Raw genomic sequence first — 23,363 nt, 5'->3', positions numbered from 1 at the left:
TTATTCGTTTGAATGGAGTTTTTTGAAATTTCTAGTGCTTTGTCTCTTCATTAACCCTTTCGCTGCTGCAGACACGTGTTCCACGCATTCCGCGCTGTGAGCGATTTTGTCATCACTGCACTGCTTGCCTGTGCAGACACACAGTGTTCCGACTGCTTTGACACAATTTATCATTCGATTTCACAAAAACTATTTGGCTCAAAAATTTGATTTTTACACATCATCTTCACTGATACCTTCCCCCCATAAATGACTAAATTTTGTTTCGATGTTCAACGCAGTTATTGTGCAACATTAAATGTAGTAAACCATTGCAAGGAATTTTGAAGAGTTTGCAGAGGTAAAAGTCCATAGCGTATACTTTCCGTATGGTCGATTTTAGTTGCCACAATGTTGAGAATGAAATGTGGACAAGATACCTAAATTTCATATAAAATTTACTGTATAACAATATCTCATTTAATTTAAGTACCACATAGGTGTCGTATGTAATATTGAGAAATACTCCATCTTTCGCGACTGTAATAAAAGTTTTATTTACACCAGGCGCTTTTGGCTTTATTTTAAAGCACTTCAATCAATGAAAGGTATGGTACATACACAATGGTACTCATGTTCTCTTTCTTGTTTTTGTTCCACAGTCGCAGTTTTACCTATGGTACTGAAATATATTCCTCTTCTGCAACTGTAATAAGCGACTTATTTAGACCAGACGCATCTCTCTCTTTTGAAGCATCTTCAGTGGACAGTATTTTGTCTCCTCCATTGCCAAGTCACCTTTCGTAGTTTTGTGCTGCGGTAACACAATATTCAATGTTTTTGTCGGCTGATCAGTGTTTTAGCAAATAAATGCTGTTTGTGTGTGCCACACAAAATTATATTTGACATAGCTCTGAGCACTTCACTGACAGACGGTATATTCAAGTCCTAATGTTTTTGTAAGTCCACAGTTTTGTTTAATGTATTTTGTCTACTTCCTTTTGATTGATTGAAGTGCTTTAAAATAAAGCCAAACGTGCCCAGTGTAAGTAAAACTTTTGTTACAGTCGCGAAAGGTGGAATATTTCTCAATATTACATACGACACTTATGTGGTACTTAAATGATATATATAGGTATCTTGTCCACATTTCATTCTCAACATTGTGGCAACTAAAATCGACCATACGGAAAGTATACTCTATGGACTTTACCTCTACAAACTCGTGCAATGGTTTACTATATTTAATGCTGCATAATAACTGCGTTGAACATCGAAACAAAATTAAGTCATTTATGGGGGGAAGGTATCAGTCAAGAAGATAGGTAAAAATCTAATTTTTGAGCCAAATAGTTTTTGTGGAATCGAATGATAGTCGGAACACCGTGTGTCTGCACAGGCGAGCAGTGCAGTGACAAAATCGCCCACAGCGCGGAATCCGGCGTGCACGTCTCTGTTGCAGCGAAAGGGTTAATGCGGCCGTGGTGGCTTTACTTCATGAACTGCGCGCTCCCCCCTAAACGTAAGCTTGCGAACTATGCTATACTATGGCGCTGCTTCTATTGGCGCGTGCGTCGTGTGCAACTGGCAACGCAGCAATCTCCCGCGTCTGGGCGGGCATGCGCGAGCCGCCAAGATAAAAGAATTGAACTATAACATAGACTTACCCATGGTAGTAGTTACCTAGAGGCCTCCTTTGTATTTCCAGAAAATATAACGTTGCCATTGCCACAAGGCTGTGAACAAAAGTAGTTTCTAGTATCAGTTACATACTTGTAGTAGATTCTAGAATATCGATAAAAGAAGTAAATTGGTGCCTTACCACAGTGCCATAATTAGAACTAATACTATGATTGTTATCTGGATGAATTTATTGGACCATGGCAATGAGTCAACTTCTTCCTTGTGATGACAGCGCCTATGTCTCACGGAAATGTTCGTTGCTTTACTGGTTACTGCAAAGATAAAATGCATCTCACTATAAGTCTTTGTATTGAGGGTTACCTTCAGGACACACAGAAATGAGAACAGAGCAATAAGACAGCAGATAACTCATACAGCACATGACACATATGTACAGAAATGTGAAGTAGAAAGGACATCTAGGTTCTCGAGTATTAGAGTTCACATTATGCTCATATTCATAAGATTAAAAGTTATGCAGAAGCTCACTGGAATTATTTTCTGGAACATGTAGCATGCTGGCTTTTTTGCATTTAGGCAAATAGTGTGTGGTCTCTTAAGAATACAATACTAGCTTGGGTAAAGAAAATGACAGATGAGAGCTCACTGACAAGAGCAGTTTTTTTGTGCAATTATGAGTCATGATTTGGGGTAATGGTGATAACCAATACATTTACAACTGGAGAGAGTAGGGCATGCGAATGAGCCCTGTATTTATGTACGAAACATTTCAGTATTCATGAGGAGGGATAGTGGTGTGGGCAGGAGTCAGCATTAGTGGAGGTATTGATGGCCATATCATCAGAAATATTGTTTGACAGCCCAAAGGTATGAAGATCAGATCTTGAGGCCTTTACCACTATATCCAAAAACAAATTTTGTTATACCTGGATCAGATTAACGAAGAGACTGATAGTTATTACAGTACAGTTACCATAGTGACAACCAATCAGTGAGGTAGCTTGGTTGTGCCTACTATCATCTGCACCATTGTCATATCATTCTGCTAACTCAGGTTGCAGTTACCACGGTCAGTTGCAGAGGAAGCTTGCAGCTGGTAACATAAAAATTGTGATTCACTTTCATTCTTGTGTTCTTCCTTTGTGTGGTATGTTCATTTTATACAAGACAATGTCATAAACTAGTGAAAGTGCACAGGAAAGTGATAAGACTATTAACACCCTGGTAAGCAAACCAAGTACTGCATATTAACAAGCAGCATGTGACTGTATCCAGAAAGAAAACACCCAGCTGTTGCTGCCACTGCCAACTGTATGCTCAGATGAACCTGAGCCAAATATATCACACCCTCCCATACTCAACTGTCAATAAGTTTGTTAAATTGCTCAAGGTGTAAACAGAAGCATACATAATTATCATGTGATTTTTCAGAGTTCTGGAAATAATTTGAACCGTAACCTCAACTACACAACTGAGGATGATATTAAGAAAATCATTGGGAATGCTCCCCATATTTATGTGAAGACTGTGTCACTCTTTGAACTACACAAGAAATCCTGGAGGAAGCATTCTGTTGAAAGTGTAAGTGTAGAGTCACATCATGCCACAAATTGCATCATCTGCATTTGAATGTTTCCTATAAGAAGTTACTTGACTACTAATTTCCATAGTGGTGTCTGTCCACCCCTGTGTTTTCTGACATCTTCACTGGCCCATTCAGATAAAATTTTCTGAAAGACCAAGTAGCTAGATAAATATATTCACACTTCCAACATTCAGTGCAAAAACAAACAGTAGCCTGGACAACACAGAGGATAATGCTCATAATACGTTAGGATTTTTCCAACAGAGCATAAGAAGCTCTTCTTAAATGGGAAATATAATTACAGGCAATTGAACAATCTTAAGGTAATTCCACATACGTACTGTACACAATAGAAAATCATTTGCAAGTCACAAAAACTGAACAGGTGCAGCTAGATAGATACTTGTCCATATCACATTACAGCAGTCATAAGTAAGAAAATGGAGAGTCGCTCTGACAGTGTACAGTGTATAGCGTACAGCATACAAGACATCAACAGCAAATGTTTTAAACTTCATAAATGAGAGAGGGTACTGAGAATACTTAGTAGAAATAATTGGAAAGTAATTGTAAGTGAAAATGCCAATACTGATTTCATTTTGGATGGTTATGATCGAGAGCACACAGAATGCTGATGTTCAGCCTTGATTTGAAACCCACAGTAACATTCCCAACAAGAGCAGAAGGAAACTGTGTAAAAGCAACTGATAATTTATTTCTAAATCCAACTGTTTTTCATTAAATAGGTGTGAGACTCATAATAAGTGGTTTGTCTGACAGCAGCAATAAAGGATCCCCATCAGTGAGATTTAATTATGAAGGAAAACATACAGTTTCACAGAATCAAGAATGCCGACTCAGATGTTGGATGAACACGGGGAATATGTTCACCGAGGATAAAGAGCAAATGAGAAACTCATTTATTGACAAAAATATTCTTACAATACTATGAAACTAGTTTTCTGCAACAGGTTAAGAAAATTAGAGTTAAAACTAAGAATAAAGGTGGCTAGCCAATAACAAATGGGGCCAAAGTTTTTTGCCTGGAAGAGAGAGTTTTATTTAATGTGAAAGACCACCTCTGATCCAGAATTACAGGATCACTACAAGCAGTACTGCATTACTTCTGCATTACTTCTTAGATGCTTTCTTAGGCAAGCACCTAGTGAAATTACCTACTGACACCAGTCTTTCTGTGTCCTTGCTAAACCAATTTACCTATTTAATTTTAGGGATGCTGCCCTAGCAGACAGCCTACGCAAACCTGTGGGCCTAAAGACACTGCCAGGTGCCCTTACTACGAAAACTACCCATCTTACTTATTTACAATAAAGTCACTCATCCAGCAAATTTTCTTTTGGTAATTGACTGCAAAGTGGACAATATTTTTGCAACAGATCCTTTTCATGCAGTTGGATTAATGCCTCATGAAACAGTACATGCCATGAAATCCAAAGGACCTTTCATTTCCTTAAAGTAAGTTTTTCTGTGATAAATAAGCTGGTTTAGGAAAGACAACATGATTCAAAGCTCACATCACCCTTAAGGTGTTAGCTGTCCTGTGATCCTTCAAAGCTCAACCAGCAACCCTGGCTGTAACTGAGATCCTAAAAACGGGACTGGACAGACTCACTAGTGGGGATGTGTTTAATTCTTATTCCCCACAATCAACGGGGAAAAACAGACAAATCCAACAGCACTTAAAGACTTTTTGCTGACTTCAAAGAGATAGTAAATACACAAGTGGATGTGGAAACTTGGAGATGGTACGTCTGCCACCTGTGCATGTTGTCACCAAGGCCTCTCCCTTCTGAGTAGGCAACCTGGTGCATGCCAAGAAGCTCGGACACCAGCCAACCTGGATCTATGGGGTGATCCCCACCCATCAAGTATCCATTATAACCCATAGCCTCCACCCATGAACTTTGGCAGCACAACAAAAATTAACTTCTCCTCCATCCTGGTCAGCAGCTGTACGAGTATGTTTCTCTGTCAGATGACCTTCAGGTCCCATGGTGACTCAGCAACTTCCATCAATATTGCCTGCCCCGCCTTTCCCAATAATGCCCACATACAGTGATCCAGTGCCTCTGCCTCTGATGGTGGCTGCACCTACAGATCATGCATTCTTCTATTCTTACAGTAACTGCCATAAGGGGGATGGGAGGGATGGTGGCAAGGGGGGGGGGGCATGTGGAAGAGAACTTGATGATGAGTACTCAAAGCATTGCCTATGTCATGGACTCCTGTAGAGTGCACAGATCAGACCTCATTATCAGCACTGTGTGCATACCATGAAGTGAGAGATTTGAAAGTCACCTGATCTTAAAACTTATTTTACAAACATGGTACATTTCTGGACATGGCTTCCTTATCAAAACTTTATAAACTAAATCCCCCTACACCCCATAAAAGCATATAATATAAATTACGAAACACCCTGTATGTCTCTTGTAAATGAACTGGGGTGAGTCCCCTCTAGTTTTGTGTGTAAGCCCCTTTGACAAAGCAGTAAATGTTGCTTGTTAATGTACAAGATGGAAGGAATGGAAGAACAGGGTCTTTAAAATTTAAGAGTCAACAGCACAACATCTTTTCATTTCTAATCATCTTACCTGTTGAGATGCTACTGGCTGTGCTTTTCAGACTATCCAAGCGTTTTAATTTGACAAGTTTCTTGTTCATTCTTTCTAGTTCATCAATTCTTGTTTCAAGATTATCAGTGACTTTGCACAGTTCCTTCACAGCACCGACATTTTCCATAAAGATGCGTTCCTGTGCCAGACATAAATGTGTAATCAGCATGTCTTAGCAGTACACATTACCCTGTTAAGTGAGTTGCAAATTGAGAAAAATCTGTTATGACTACACTGAACTTATGTCTGATGTTTACCTTGTTTACAACAAGAAAGTTTTCAATACGTTGCCCTGACGGGAGAACAATGTCCCCAGCCGGTCGGACTGCATCTGGTATTACTTGCTGCACCTCTTGAGCAATGACACCAGTATCAACTACAGGTGTACAGCTTGTTACATCTAATCCTGTAAGGCCAGCATGCTGAGCAAATTCTGGTGCTACACAATATCTCACTACTCTAAGCTGCTTCACATTGTGGAGTTGTTTACGAGTATCACACTGAAATAGAAAAGAAAAAGGAGAAGAAACAGATTAACAGTCTGTGGCACTAAAATATATGGTTTAATCATAGCAAGGAAATATGCAGTGAAATAGAGATGGCTTATAATGACATGAAATATGTTAGTTAATGGCATTTCAGTTCTAAAGAATACATAAACATTGTATACTTTCAACACTATGTTGATTTAAAAAAAACTCGATTTGAACAGGTCTCGGAAGACCCTAAAAGTACTGACCAACTGCCATGCCATCCTCAGCCTATAAGCATCACTGGATGCAGATAAGGTGAGGTGTGTGGCCAACACACCACTCTACTGGCCATTGCCAGTCTTTGTGACTGGAGCCACTGCTTCTCAAGCAAACAGCCCTTCAATTTGACTCATAAGGGCTGAGGGTACCCTGCTGGCTAACAGTTCTTGGCAGACTGGACGGCCACCCATCCAAGTGCTAGCCAAGTCCGACAGCGCTTAAATTCGGTGATCTGATGGGAACCAGTGGTACCATTGCGGCAAGGGCATTGGCTATGCTGATTATAGTACAGTAAAAATATAAAACTCAGCATAATAAGCAATATAATGCAAATGAGGCATATGCTTGGTTTAGAAATTGTTTAAATATCTCAATGGAAGAAAGTGAAGACTGCTGTCATAAAACAATGTTGTGTGTTTTGCTTGAGAGTTGTTCAACTTTTTTTAATAAATGAATAGTTCTATTTTCTGAAGGCAATGGCACACAAGATCTTTATAAAGATGTGGAATCTAGAGATCTGAGATCTGCTTTCTCCATGTGTTAATTTTTCAGGTCTGCTTTCGTTGTGACGTTTTCAGTGGGTGTAATGAGATTTTACTTTCATATTACTCATAGAGGTCTTGTTATGTAACAAGGATGCATGACAGACAAAAAAAAAACAACATAAATTCAGAAATAAGAGGTATTGAAATGAGGGTTTTTTTCCTATGAGACTATGCCATAAAGTATAGGAGAAAAGCATATACAACAATAGCTATCTTTTATTTTTAGATTTATAGTTCACTGCAAAAAAATTATTCACAAATCTATAAAAAATTTGCTCTAAATGTAGAATCTACAGCTGATTATTCAAGTGAATTATTCTACATATTTTAGCTACAGGAGGCATGATACATAACATAAAACTAGTAAATATCACTGTATGCTAGGTCTTACAAATAATAACATTTGCAAAAATTTCAACACACAGTCCAAGTAAATCCAGACTCCGGGGATGATCGGAACACTGTATCAGAAATAAATGAGTGAGATGGAGACAGAAGACCAACCCCACCCAAAGGCCTACAAAGATCAATGTGATGGCAAGCACAGCCAGTAAAGAGATATCAAATAAGGAATAAACATAAAAGTAAGCAACAGCAAGCCTCATAGTTATCAAAGAAATGGAAGAGAATGATCAGTATCTTGTGAATGGGTTTCTTACCCCACGGCATTTTAGCTCATACAGGGCATACAGTATCAGTAATTTTTGTACAAAATTTCTTTAAAGAAATATTCAAACTAGCTGAGTATTCGGCATTGCCTGGTATGTATTTATTTCAATTATATTGGTCCATTTTCTTCTTCCCTCTATCTGTTTCTTTGTAAGTTACTTAGTGCTCTTGTTCTCAAATACTGAATGAATAAAATCTGGTTATTCATGTATCATAGCCTACACTTCTTTTTCACCCCCACCCCCATCCCTTTGATAGACAGGTTTTTCTTACCTCCACAGCAATTCTTTCCAGACAGTGATGCCACGTCTGGCTCAAATTGGTCCAGTGGTTTTGGAGGAGATGAAGAACATACATACACATGTATATTTTTATAATATGTATGAATATCTTTTTTCCATGATCCAGTTTTGAGGAAATATAGTCCATATAGTGCCCCTTGCTATGCTGAAGTTACCAGTGGAAGCCCCACAGTTTTGGAGATTAGCGTGTTCAAAGACAAACAGATAGATGTGCGAGTTTTACAGATTTATTATTAGTATTGATTTATGGTTCGTGCAAACCACGTACGCTTAAAAATTTGACCCTGGTAATGATTGTTTGTGTTATGACTGACATAGCTTACTTGAAAGTCCTCATTTCTTTTTTTTTTCTAAAGAACAGCTTATCTTCAATGAAACTTACACAACTACAAAACTATCTTTGCTCAAAATTTTGAAACTGAGATTGTTTGAGTCTGATAAAGTTTGATCAATTTTGTTCCCTTCAAAGTAATCCCCATCAGGTATAATACACTTTTGCCAGCACTTCTTCCGATCTTGAAAGCACTTCTGGAACTCACTTTTCATAATGGTATTCAGCTCCTTCAATGATTCTGTTTTTATCTTGTCAATGGTGGCAAAATGACATCCTTTTATGGTACTCTTCAGTTTAGGAAATAGAAAGAAGTCACAGGGGGCCATGTCTGGCAAATACAGTGGTTGATACAACATAACTGTTTTATTTTTTGCCAAAACAAACATGAACAAGCATTGCGGTGTCACCAGGAGCATTATAAAGCTGCGATTTCCACGCATGGTTTTGCCACAATTCTGGTAGTTTTCTTTGGACTGCTTCACGCAAATGGTCCATAACTTCCAGGTAGTATGCCTTACTGGCCGTATGAGCATAATGTAGGAAATCATGATGTACTATCCCATTGCAGTTAAAGAAAACAGTGGGAAGAACCTTCACATGTGATTGAACTTGAATTTTTTAAGACTTGGCTCTCTATGGAGTTTTCATTGGGTTATTGGGCCTTGGTTTCAATGTCATATCTGTATACCCATGTTGTATCACCTTTTACAACCTTCTTTAGAAGTTCTGGATTTGTTGTTGACTTCATTCATGAATTCCTGAGCGAAGTCTATGTGACATCATTTGTGGTCTAAATTCAACAATTTTGGAACAAAATTTTCTGCTATGTGTTTCATGCCAAAATAAATAAATAAATAATAAATATATTATTAATAATAATGAATTGCTTGGCATAAGCCAAAGGGTATGCTGACAACATTAGCAACCTTTCTGATAGTGATTCGGGCAGTTTTCCAGAACCATTTACTTTACTTCTTCCAAATTTTCATGAGTAACTGATATATAGGCATTCAAGGCAGTTGTTGTCTTCTGCATCTTCTTGACCCTCTCGGAAATGCTTATACTACTCATAAACTCTTGTCTTACTCATAGTAGATTCTCCAAAAGTGACAGTCAACATTTCCAATGCGGTGTGGCACATTATTCTATTTTTCAAGCAAAATGTTATACAAATTCTTTAATCCATCTTTTTCGAAAGCAAAAATTCACTGAGCACTCGAAAACACATATAATCTTTTCAACTGTTGACAAACTAATACTCAAAACAGATGAAAATGCAAGCATACATCAGGAACACCTGTACCAAAAAGAAAAAAAAAAATCCTCAAAATTGGATGTATAAAGCATGCAAAATTAAAAAATTCCCATTACTTTTTGATCAAACTTCATATGCATAAAATGTAGAATGATATCAAAGTCTATGACATTACTCTGACTTTCAGTTTTTTTAATATACCCAAAAGATATTTCATTGTTAATTTGTGTTTAATTCAACATTCTGTAGCACGAACCTCCTGTACACTTTCCTTGACCCTCTGATCACTGGGCTGCATGATGTGGCCAGTAACTTTAAGATTTCCATACACGACCAGAGCCTCATCTGGCCGATCTGTGTTGATGCCCACACGACCTGTGTGGAAGACTGAGTCTGGCGTGTGGCCCTTCTGCCAGCTCAACTCCACGTCGCTCTCAAACTGGCCAGGGTTTGAGGCCTGGAACAGAAAAGCCTAGTGTCTTCAGGTAGACTGCTCTTTCACCCAACATTTAGACATAAATGTAACTATATGTAAAAGAGGAAAACTACAATTAAAATAATATGTAGAAAAAATAAAAGAATACCAAGTATAATCAATCACTTGGGAAGGAAAAAAATAATGTAATGAAGTAAGCTATCTGGTATTTGGACATGATTTTGCTGTACTGTTTTGACTCTGAAAAATCTATTAAACATAGATAAAAAAGGCAATCTGTTGGAAAAGATAGCCAACAGAGCAGATTTAAGAACCTCTGCAGTGAAAAAGGAGGTTTTCACTAACATAACGAGGCACCAAAGTTTTTACTAATAGACATTGGTGAAATAGAAAAGATTACAAAGGTTAAGTATTTAGGAAACATAATTCAAGAAAACCGGTCAGAAAAATCTGTGTGGATGAAAGTATACATGAACTGGAAAGAGCAAACAATGGGCTATAAAAAAGAATGTTCACAATAAAAAGTGCATATCAAAAAGTGCAGAAACATCACATTAATGGATAGCAGCAAAACTACAATACTAGTGCCTAACAATGAATTATAAATGAAACAAACCAGAAGTATTGGACGGAAGAATTACAAAGATACTTTTAGGTTCAATAAGAAGCACAGAAGACTGGAAATTATGAGGCAATGATGAAATATAACAAAACGTAGAGAAAATAACAGAAACAATAAGAAAAAGAAAACATATTTTTTGACACAAGTGTGTGTGTGTGTTTCTGTCTGAGGGAAGAATTTCAAACACCAAGTCCAGGATGGAATAACAAGGACATATTGCTACTCATCACATAAAGGATCTAATGAACTGCAGACAGGTACAATGAAAAGACTACTAAACATCTAAGTTTACAGAGAAAAAATCCTTCTCCTGAAATAGAACATACATATGCATTCATGCAACCACATCCCAAACACACATGGCTACTGGCCCAGGCCACTGGGCCCACAGTCGGGTCACAGCAGCTGGAGACAGTAACCATATGTGTTCAAGTTGTGCTTGTGTGAATATATATATATATATATATGTGTGTGTGTGTGTGTGTGTGTGTGTGTGTGTGTGTGTGTGTGTGTGTGTGTGCTATTTCATAAGAAGATATTTTTGTCTGAAAGCTTAAATGTTTAGCATTCTTTTCATTGTTCCTGGCTCTAACTCAACATCTCTGTATCTTGTGAGCAGAAATCTATCCTTTCCATACTGAGGAAAGATATTGTCCAATAGCTTAGCCTACTTTAAAATGTGTCTACCTGCCACTCTTTGGGTGAGTAGCAGTCTACCCAATTTCATTGTTGATACTGATATTTTTGTGACATTTACACAGAATGAATGACAAGATGGGAAGACATAAGCAACTCTGAACAACAAATTAACAAGAAGCTGAACCTGGAAGGTTCAGAAAGGTACTAAACATAACAGAATAAGAACCAGTGAATTTTTATCAGAGGGAAAGTGTTAAGCTTTACAGGGATTCCAGGATCAAATGTGAAGTCATCTGAAGATAGGAATAAAAGATACCGTAAAAGCATGTGGTCTTCAGATGGCCATAAGGAGAAGGTGGGGGAGGGTGGGGGATAGACAAAGGTACTGTCCAAATTTTGAATAGCACCCACATTCAAGTGATACATAAAACAACTGAAAAATTTATAGCCATGAGGCATAATAGCCAGTGACTTAGCCATTCTTGCATGGAAATTCAGTATCAAATGTTGGAACACTGATGATAAATCACAGCTTATGAGGACACTAGTAAGAGACTATAGCAGTTCATGCCTCCATTTTTTTTTAAATGGCCTCAATACTGTGGCATAAAATTAACATGAAGGTGATTCAAATGTAAATGGTAATTATTTTTATATATTTATCGATTAATCATTTGCACAACTAAAACTTCCAGTTCTTCTCTACACAGCCTCCTGCTTTACATACTTTTGCCAATGTTTTGGAAACGGTTTTCCTTGTCCATTAAATGTTAGAGGGTGTGTCACCAACCAATGTCTTCATTGTTTTTGAATCATTCGCCTCCAAGTGATTCTTTCAGGGATGCAAACAAGAAAATAGTTGGGTGGCAGGGGGAGGAAAATGACAAATATGGACTATACCAAATTGGTCTAGGGTTTCCCAGCACACGTCCTCCAATTTATCCCTTGTCAAATTCGCAGTGTGAGGCTTGGCATTGCTATGGAGGAGGAGGATGACATCTGTCAAGTGCATTCCTTGTCTTTTTTCTGACGTTAACAACTGGCAGTAGTAAGCTGCATTCACTGCACATAGTAAAAATCACAAAAGCTTTTCCGAGTGAGATGCAGGTTTTGGCCTTCATGGAGCAACCTTCAACCTGTCTTTGCCACTCCTTACTCATCATTTTGGATTCTGGAGTGTAATGGTGGACCCATGTCTCATTGCATTGATTATGTACTTCAAAAAATCCTCCCCTTATTGCCAGAATTGATTCAGAAGCCTTTCTCAGATTTTCAACCGGACCTGTTTTTGCTGTTTCGTTAAGAACATAGGAACCCATCAAGCACTAATATTTTAATGCTAAGCTGTTCACTGATAATGGCATGAGCACTCCCAGTGCCGATACCCACTTCTCCTGGAATGTTGTCAACAGTGCACTGGCGATCACCTTCAATAAATTCTTGAACAGCACAGATGTTGTCATCTGTGAGAATTGACCTTGCAGGAAGAGAAAGACACACATTTTCTATTCTCTGTCACCCTTAAATAGTCTGGCCCAAGTAAACACTTGGTTCAGGGGTGGTGTAGCATTCCCAAACTGTGCCTTCAAACAAGCTAAAATTTCTGAGGATTTAACCCCTTCACAGGTTAAAAACTTTATGATAATATATTGCACAACAGGCAAAGAGAGCTCTTGTTTACTTATGACTGTACTGAGACCATAACAAAGTGCAGCAGCAAACAAAGTTGGTTTCCCTTCCCTAACACACTGACCTTCAACCCCCCACTCCACTGCCCTGCTCGGAACTGCTTGTCGTGGTACACTGGTGCAGCTCCCATTTATATTTGAATCACCCTTGTACAGATGCTGCCATAAAACATACAAAGCCTCAAAAGTGAGAAGATTTTCCTTGCAACCCTGAAAAAACTTGACAAAATAAAGATTTCTGTAGTGTGGAGGAGTGCATGAGCACACAGTAAGCTGAAGTTACTTGTTCATCTTTGACTAACGAATTTTGTTTACCATTTTAAGAGAAACTGAAGTAGTATTAGCCTCAATTTTTGTATTATGAGACTCAAGCACAATTAAAAACAATAATCTATGACAAAATGTTGCATTTTTAAAACCTGTGGTAGCTCTGGTGTAAGAACTTACGCTATCTACATATGCTATGTATTGTAAACCATTATTATTATTATTATTATATATCATTGTGCATTGTAAAAACTACTTCTATATACAATTATGCGTATACTATGTTCACATTATCTAACTTGTAAACACAAAGACTTATCCTATGTTACAAGTACCTACTGGTTTCAAATTTAATTTAAAGGAAAAATAAAACGACAGTTGCAGTGTAGTTCAAAGTTGAAAGAATGGATTATGAGTGTACTCCTCTTCTTCTACTTCCTTTATAACTGTAGTTTTTCTTAAACACATTTTCAATTAGCAGTAGCAAGTAATTTTCATTTGATTCCCTGCTATACATCAAAAAAATTTCATTCACTGAAAAAATTAATACTACAAATGAAAAAATATATATTATCTACAAACTGATAATCTGACAACATATTCAGAAAGCATCTGAATTTTAAAACTTCATGTAGTTTTACATAAATAATTTTTATAATTGAATAAATATTATGTAATTTCAGAGTTGCATGGTTACCCTGACAATGATGCGTTCTGATGAATGGGAAATGATTGGGTAATTGGCACCATCAGCAGTGTGTGCATGCAAGCCCACCACGAGGTAGAAATACCGTTGATCTGGGTTTGGCTTTCCTTTCTTGCGCATGTTGTTGGATGTAGTTTCACTGAAGTGCAACCGACCAACAGTCATTTTGTTCTGCTTTCCCCCCTGCAGGTCAAACCTGCACAGAAATGGAAAGCTGTCTCCTCACTTCCAAATGCTCAAAATTGAATCAATTTTGTCAACTAGATTTAAGTGTTAGTATATTTCTATATGTTAGCCACACAAAATAGGTCCAGATCAAAAGCAAAAGGAATGTAAAAATGAGTGAAATATGGTGCTAATAAATGTATATCTACAGATACGAGTATATATACAGATTGTCCAATTTATATTTCACACTAAAAGTAGCAAACAGTGATTAATTACTTAATTTTCTATTCAAAGTGGAAATATGATTTATTATTATTATTATTATTACACAATATTGACAATTGTGAATAGAAATGAAAAGTTAAAAACGGATCTGGGAAACACTGGGTGGTCGCAATTAAACTGATGGTTTTCTGAATGCTGCAGTATTTGCCGTATACATCGCAGGATGCTGAAACATTGTAGGTATGTGCATTACTCAGTGCACTCGTGGAGTATGCTGGAAAAAAATAGTACTTTCACTTTCAGCCAACATATGGCGCTGTAAGCAGTCCGAAAGTGAAATGTTTCCTGTTTTGATGTCAGTATGTTGTTTGTCACTTGCTGGTGCATGGTGAGTACTTTTGAAGTGTCTGTCGTTGTAAAGGGTTAAGAAGGTTGAAGTTTTCTGTATGAAATGCAATGGCTCTTGAGAAAAAAGACTGGGCACGGCTGGTAAAATCGTTTTATCAGAATGGCAGAAATCGCAGCATCGCATTACAGGAATATCGGCAACAGAAACAGCTGTGAAGAGATCCCATGTCAATAAACAGGTGAAGGAATGTGATCGAGAAATTTAAAGAAACAAGTGAATTATGTGGTTAAGCAGGGAGAGGCAGGTGGCTGATTCCCATGGCAGCTGTAGATGAATTTGCTGTGGCTGCAGTTGACCAAGCAGCACATGCCTCAAATTCTCCAGCCAGTGCTCACACTGTGTCATGGGAATTGTCTCTCCCCTGGTCAACAGTTCAAAAGATTTTGTGGGGCATTTGATGCTGGTACCCCTAAAAGACTCAGAATGTGCACCAAATGAAGCCCCAAATAGGCTAATATTCTGTGACTTTGCTCTTTGTTTTTCAGCACACAAGGAAATGGGTGACTTGCGGCTAGGGAATATTTTTTGGATGGACAATGGCCATTTTACTCCGCACGGTACCATGAATACACAGAACTGTCACATATGGGGTTCCGTCTCACAACATGTTGTGCAGGAACATCTGCTGCACTCAGCTTCTGTGGCTGTGTGGTGTTGTTCCACAAGCTCCTTGATTCTCAGACCATTTTTCTTCAAGGAAATGAGACTGCATAGGCCTTTTATGTGTACAACGGATATCATCATTATTTTCTTGGGCCTTTGTCCCACTTCAACAGGGTCAGCCCTGTTACTATCGATTTGGCAATGTTAGAGTCAGAGGGTGGCTGGATGCCCTTCCTGTCACCATCCCGTACCCTCCGGGGCAGAATTAGTGTACCCCAGCTGTCTGCATATAGTGTAAGCCATGAAATAATGCAAACATTTTCAAATGTCTGCGAGTCATGTAACTGAGGCGGGACATAGGGACCAGCCCAGTATTCACCTAGTGGGATTTGGAAAACCGCCTAAAAACCACATCCAGGCTGGCCTGCACACTGGTCCTCGTCATTAATCCACTGGGCAGATTCGATCCGGAGCTAGTGCGCCTACCTGAGTCCAGGAAGCAGTGCATTAGCGCCCTCGGCTAACCTGGTGGGTTATGTGTACAGAGGATATCTGCAGATTATAAGGACCTCCTTGTGCAACATGTGATTCTAGCTTTGCAAGAAGGCAACTGTGTCTACACCACTACTTTCATGCAAGATGGGGCAACACTACATATTCTTCCATAAAATTTTGGGCGTGTAGCCTCATAAATTCAGTTTCTTCTTCTAATATATTGGCTGAATACCACCCAGCCATCTTCAGAGAGAGACAAGGTGACTGACGCTCCTGCACTTGCTCTGTCCTATTAAACTCGAGGACCGATCCACTGCATATGTGGCCAAAGAGACACAAGGCGCTAGAGACATTGATAGGCAGCAAATAGGAGTAACATATGCATGGAAATTAAATCTATGGCTGCGAAGTTGATCCACATGGCGATATCTATGTGTTATGGAGAGCTGTAAAGTCGTGACAACTTTTTGATTTAATTACAGAAATTGGCGGATTCCATGATTTGTACAAGCAGAAACCACTATCTCTATTAATTAAATTCGTCACCATATTGCTGCCGGCTGGTGTGGCCGAGCGGTTCTAGGCACTTCAGTCTGGAACCGTGTGACCATACGGTCACAGGTCCAACTCCTGCCTCGGGCATGGATGTGTGTGACGTCCTTAGGTTAGTTAGGTTTAAGTAGTTCGTAGTTCTAGGGGACTGATGACCTCAGATGTTAAGTCCTATAGTGCTCAGGGCCATTTGAACCATTTGAATCATATTGCTTGCCAGGTGAAAGATTTGTCTCAAGAAACTTTTGTTAATGACTGAATCATCTCTAGGCAATTTCAAGATGTGTGGCCCTCCTCATCCCCCGACCTAAATCCATGTGAAACCTGGTTGTGGAGTGTCTGTCAGGGATATATTCAGACTCTTCCAGATCTGAAGGATAGCATATAATGACATGTTTCTCTGATTACACTGGATAGGTTGTGAGCAACTGTTGACTATGCCATGTTACAGAGGCAGCATGTTGCTGAATCAGGAGACCATATCAAAGACATGTTGTAACTTGTGGCCATATCCTAATAAATGTGCAAGAACTCAGTTATCTGGTGTTTGATCATTCCTTTGCTTTTCCTGAACCCCCACCACATTCTGGCTGCTTTCAGTGCCATATTTTCACCTGGTGGCAGAAAATGAAACTATTATTTCTTTCAGAATACTCTGTGAGCACACTGATTGATGAACTAACCTACAACATTCCAGCATCCTACTCTGAACACTGCCAGTTTAATTATAAACGCCTAGTACATTAACTACAATAACTTTACAAACTTACGTCACAAAGACACACACAGAAGCAAATACATTCAGCCTTAAATTAAGTTCTCTCTTAAAATGAACAAAGACAAAATAAAGAGAGGGAAAAGAAAGAACAGAAAGGGGAGGGGGGAGGAGGTGGAGGAAAATAAAAACTGTATAATGGATAAGTAACTTATTATTCATTTGGCCTAATATATCAATGAAAATAATCAATTTTTGATAAAAATAGTGTAATTTGCAATTTTTTGGAGCTAGTGGCTCCTTCGTCTGGCAGAAGAGTGGAAGGGAAAGGAAGAGGGATGAAAGAGGACTGGTGAGGTTTAGGTAAAGGGGTAATGTTCAGAACAGTCACACAGAACCATGGGTCAAAGGCAACTTATCATATGGGATGACATTTCCTTCTCATCCCATCTGGTAAGCCTCCCCTGACCCATGGTTGTGTGTGATTTTTCCGAATTTTACCACTTTTCCTAAACCTCACCAGTCCTTTTCCTTCATCCCCCTTCCTTCCCCCCCTCAACTCTTCTGCCAGAAGAAGGAGCCACTGGCTCTGAAAGCTTACTAATTTTAATACCTCTTGTTCAATTATTCAGCTGGTATATTCAGAGTTGTGAGTACAACATAGTGATACAGGGTGTCCAGCGAAGGATCCCTGACTTCAAAATTAAATAACTCAGAAACTAATACCAACAGATGAATGCAACAACAGGTATGTTTATTGTGAATTGTATATAGAACTTATATTGAAGTTTCACAATAGTTCAAAAAGTTGCTTACAGATGGCACTGAACGCTGTGCAGCTCATACAGTATCTGCAAGCATAATTAAACTTGTCCAGTCACATCAAAGTCATTTCAAAATGTCCACCACTCTTAGTACAGTGGTGGCATAAATGAGCAATGAGCTTTGCCATTACATCCTGCAGTGTCTCAACGTAAACATATTCAGATACCACGCAGATTGCCATTTCAAGCTCATCCAGCATGATGGGATGGTTCTGGTTGACAGTGCCTTTCAATGTGCACCACAGGTAGCCACAAGTAGTCAGATCAAGTGAATATGGAAGTGTGAATATGGAAGCGAGTCCATCCCTGTGCCAATAAATTTGAAATAATCCATTTCTTGAATTCATCAATAAAGTGAACACCTGTTTAGTGCAATGTGTTCTGGCCCCACCTCACATGAAGCACACAGTGTCCAGTCAGTCCTCCAGTGCTAGCTGTGTGGTGACAAAAGGTATCATTTCTCACATAAAAAATGGGCCAATAATGACTCCTCTGCATACACAGCCCAAATAGTAACGTTGGGAGAATACAGTGATTTTGCTTCAGACAAATGGGGATTTTTGGCAACCCAAAATCACCAGTTTTTTTTATTCAATTCCATTTAGGTGCAAGTGTACTTCTGAACCAGATACAGCCAACATCAAATCCTTCGTTATCAATCATTGTGAGACTCTGGTTTGCAAAGTCAGCCCTCTGTCACACAGCTCGTGAAGGTGTGGCCTGGTGGCTTTGGATCTTGAATGGAAACATATGTAGGCTCTGTCTCAGTATTTTCTGCATGCTGAAATGCTTCAAACCAGTCTCTGCTGCGATACTTCATATGTGTTTCCTTGCATTTTGCTGAATAATTCCACAAGCACATTTCTCCATAGATCATAAGCTGTACTGCCTGTCATTGGTATTGCCGAAGAACTTGTGAATGGTTTTCTCATAGGGTCCTTTTGGAACATTGAATTGTGTTTGAAACCTGTGCCTTGTTGCTGTAGGACTGTGATATAGACTGTAGTATTGAAGTACCAGAAAAAAACAGTGTTCAATGGAAAGCATGATTTCACATTCTTCCTTTGTTATGCTAACCTCCTTTCATGTTTTGACAGGGGAACTGATCACTCTGAGCTGCAGATCACTATTTATAGGACTACATACTGTGGTAAAGTGCCATTGTTAGCAGCTTTTTGAACTATTCTGAAATTTCTGTATAAAGTTCTTACAGCTTTCATAATAAACATTCAAACTGTAGCACAAGTCTAACAGTTTCAGTTTTCACTACATTTATGACCACATGCTGAAAAGAAAGGCCTCCAAATTTTTTATGTGAAACCATTAAAGCTTTTTAAATAAAACAAATGTTATTAACATTCTCCATCTTCATTCTTTATGTCTAGATATTTGCAGCCCTCTGACACTAGAGGGCTCCGAATTGTAGTGTGTAACATGGTGGTAAGTAATGCAACTATGTTGATGCACACAAAAAAGTGCTGAAATCAAGTTTTGAAGTTGAACAGTTTGTCCACACAGGGAGCACCCTCTCATTCAGTATAACAATGCCAGACCACACATGAACACTGCAACATCTGCAACAATCCAATGCCTTGCATTCACTGTCACTGATGATCCTCCTTACAGTCCTGACTTGGTCCCACCCAATATTCATCTGTTTCCAAAAGTTAAAGAACACCTCCAAAGACTTCAGTTTGATAGTGAAGAAGCAGTGCAAACAGAGGTGAGGTTGTGGCCCTATCAACCAAGTCAAACATTCTACAGTGACTGTATCAACAAAATGGTCTCTCACTGGGAGAAATGTGTTCATCATCAGGGTGACTGTTGAAAAATAAACACGTAAACATGAAGAATAAAGGTGTAGAGTGTTAATAATGTTTGTTTTATTTAAAAAGCTTTATTAGTTCCCACATAAAAAATTTGGAGGCGTTACTTTTCAGTATGCCCTTGTAATTTTGAAATTAGGGACTGCTTTTCTGAACACCGTGCTGCTGGACATCTTTTATAATTATTAGTATCTGATTAAGATGTACACGAGTATCCTTTGACCCTTGGAAACAGTGTACAAGACATATATATATAAAGTGGAATGCAAGAATTATAAATAAAGTGGAATGTAAGAATATTTACCTCAGCGGCAGAAAGAAACTTTGTTTTTAAGCAAGAATTGTTCTGTGAAGCATGAAGTGTCATCATATAGAAACAGTTATGCAGAGCTTCTAATCATAGTTTTAAGTCTAGCAGTCATTTTGTATAACGATGGAAGAAACTTTTTCAAACGCTGGTGGTGAAACATTGTGGTTTTTATATTAAAATGCAATACTTTTTGGGCACTGCCACTTTTTAAGTTCACAGCCTTTTTCTGATGTTTTGGATCTATATCATCATCATCATCATCTTGGACAGTTTCCAGCCTCTGGCCAGGTCTGTATGGAACATAGGCCTCTCCATCGTCTTCTGTCTTGCCACCATCTCTTCTGTCTTGCCACCATCTCTCCGTCTTCAGCTTGGTCCAGTCTTCTCCTTTCTTCTGGATGCATTCCTCTACTCCTTTCAGCCATCTGTCTCTTAGTCTTCCTCTTGGTCTCTTTCCTTCCAGTTTCATCTCATGTATCCTCTTCTCCTCCATTCTCTTAACATGTCCATACCATCTCAGCCTTGATTTCTCTATCTCCTCCTGTAATGGTTCCACCTTCGTTAACTCTCTGATCCTATCATTTCTTAACCTGACTATCTTTGTCAATCCAATACCGTTTCTCAATAATTTCATCTCACTACCTTGTACTTTGCTTTTCTCTCTTCCTTTCATAACCCAGGTTTCTGATGCGTATGTCAGGATCAGGACATATTATGACTGGTATATAACCTTTTTACTGATTTGAGGTACATTCTTGCTCCACATCAGGCTTCTGACACACTTCCAAAATGCTTCTGCTTTTCTCCCCCGCTCGTTTATTTCTGTCGTTTTTTCCATCTTCCTGTATCAGGCTTCCTAGGTACTTGAAACTCTCCACTCTCCTCAATCATTCCCAACCAATTGTTATTCCCATTGTTCCTCTCTCCTTCTTTCTTGATGTGATAATCATCTCACTCTTACTTATACTAAATTTCATCCCATATTATTGTACTGTTCCTTCCCATACCTCCAACTGCTTTTGTACTTCCTCCTCCTTATTCCCCCATATCATCAGTCATCTGCAAACACCATAGCTTTCATATTCCTTTCACCAATTACTTGTGCTACTGTACTTATTATATTATCCATCACTACAATGAACAGTAATGGTGAAAGTGCACTTCCCTGCCTCAAGCCATTCTTCTGTTCAGTCCAAGCTGATCTCTCTCCTCCCACTTTCACACAGCTCACACTTCCATCGTACATTTCCCTTATCCTCCAAATAATCTGTTTTGCTACTCCTCTGTTCTCCAGGGCTTTCCACACTTTGCTTCTACATACACTATCACATGCTTTTTCAATGACCATGAAAGACATTAGTAGATCTATTCCATATTCATAGTGCTTTTCCTGCAGTTGTCTTACAGCAAAAATTAAATCCACTGTGGACCTTCCTGTTCTGAAGCCATGTTGCTCTTCTCTCATTCTTCCTTCTAATTTTGCCTGAATTCGTGCTTCCAAAATTTTTTCATAAATCTTTGCACAATGACTCATCAATGTTATCCCCTGGTAGTTCTTCACTCTTTTCTATTTCCCTTCTTAAAGATTGGGACAGTTATTCCCTTCTTCCAGACTTCTGGGATCATCTTCTGTCTCCACACAATTTTCATTACTAGATATATCCATTGTATCGTCACCTCTCCTGCTGCTCTCACCATCTCTACACTTAGCTCATCCAGACCTGGTGACTTCCCTCCCTTCATCTTTCCCAATGCCTCTTCCACTTCTCCCATGTAAGGTCTTTTTCTATTTGCTGTTCCACCTCTTTTCTCCTCGGCTTGTTCCTCCTCATCCAGGTCTCCATTTGGGTTCAGGAGTTCTTCAAAATACTCCTTCACTTGGATGTATATAGTGTTGCCAAATACACGGCTGATATACAGGATGATTATAAGTGAATTTCCAGTTTCAAAATGCTGTAAAAAAAGAACCATTGCTCTCAATATCAAATTTGAATGGAATATTACCAAAGAATGGACAAATGATGTGGAAACAACAAAAAATTTAACAAAAATTTTACCACTGCATGACACTGGAAGTAGTAGAATATTCTAAATAAAAGAAGCAGGGTCTGGCTGTTCCTCAGTTTGCACCTGAGATTGCTTGCAGGATCATGTGCTGTTGCTAAAGCTCTTTTATAAGAATGATGACTGTATGCTAGTAGGTCTGCAGAAGTTCCACACATGGAAGGGTATAAAAAACGTGTTGCCTGCCAAGGGTCTGGAGAAAATGACTATGAAAATCAAAAAGACAGTTTCATTTGAAGTGCAATGTGGCAGAGGGAGGAAAACAATTGATCTGATGTAAGTAGATGTGATCACAGCATTGCAGAAGAGGTTGAGCAGTGGTGTGCAAACATGCCATGCACAGTAATTGCCTGATATTTGCCTATGAGCAGGGTGCATTAAACTGTAGGGAACATCTTGCATTGCTATCCATTCAAAATAACCAGTGTTCAGGAGTTGCTTTTTGCTGACCTGTCAGTAAGACAAACATTTACCCTAGAACTTCTTGCTCACACAGAAGTGGACAATGAATGGCAATACAAAGAATTGCAGAACATGGGCAACAGAAAACGTGCTCGCACATCAACCATTTCTGCTTCAATGTGCGACAGTAACTGTGTGGTACAGATAGGCAGCATTGTTTACTGTAGCACCGTGTGTTTTTGAGGAGATGGGTCCTGCAGGTCCTGTTACCTGTACTGTCACTAGTAAATGCTATGAGATTCTTTTGTGCAGCAATGTCATTCCTGATTTTAATTCGTATTACTTCTGGTACTAGGGTTATCTGAAAGATGCTCTGTTCAGTTTTCTAATTACAAACATAGCTGAGTTGAATGTATCGTTACACAATGCATACTGAACATGACCCCTGAGATGCTCAAATCTGTTTGCAATATGTCATATTGTGGTAGAAAATGGTGGACCGCAAACTGAACATGTATTGCTCCAGTTCCATGGCAGTTAAAAACCAATTTCATTGTTTCTAGCCAATTAGCACAGCCTTGCAGTGTTGTATGTGCTTATCTATCTAACAGTACCACAACTTTATAAATTAGAGAGAGCAGCAATCAGTCGTCCTTGTTTTGTAGGTTTTATTTGGCAAATCCGGATTTTGACTAGTGCCTAGCCATTATT

At 38.8% G+C, this 23,363-nt stretch overlaps 1 protein-coding gene across 6 annotated transcripts in view; it reads right to left on the bottom strand.

Moving 5' to 3' along the window:
• Positions 1–23,363, bottom strand: part of LOC126203301 (myelin regulatory factor) — a 345,177-nt gene that overhangs the window by 50,522 nt on the left and 271,292 nt on the right. For 3 of the 6 annotated variants that reach the window (XM_049937560.1, XM_049937558.1, XM_049937559.1), the window contains exons 10-15: positions 14,051–14,273; positions 9,958–10,173; positions 6,102–6,344; positions 5,824–5,983; positions 1,802–1,934; positions 1,647–1,715 (exon numbers count right to left, since the gene is read on the bottom strand). In XM_049937560.1, the coding sequence (XP_049793517.1) occupies positions 1,647–1,715; positions 1,802–1,934; positions 5,824–5,983; positions 6,102–6,344; positions 9,958–10,173; positions 14,051–14,273 (1,044 nt within the window). The remainder of the gene's footprint in view (positions 1–1,646; positions 1,716–1,801; positions 1,935–5,823; positions 5,984–6,101; positions 6,345–9,957; positions 10,174–14,050; positions 14,274–23,363) is intronic. The other 3 variants (XM_049937561.1, XM_049937562.1, XM_049937563.1) reach the window with 3 other exon arrangements.

Source organism: Schistocerca nitens, chromosome 9 (assembly GCF_023898315.1).
Source record: "Schistocerca nitens isolate TAMUIC-IGC-003100 chromosome 9, iqSchNite1.1, whole genome shotgun sequence".
Taxonomy (NCBI): Eukaryota; Metazoa; Arthropoda; class Insecta; order Orthoptera; family Acrididae; genus Schistocerca; species Schistocerca nitens.
The sequence above is the reverse complement of the archived record's forward strand: the minus strand, read 5'-3'. Positions and strand labels throughout refer to the sequence as shown.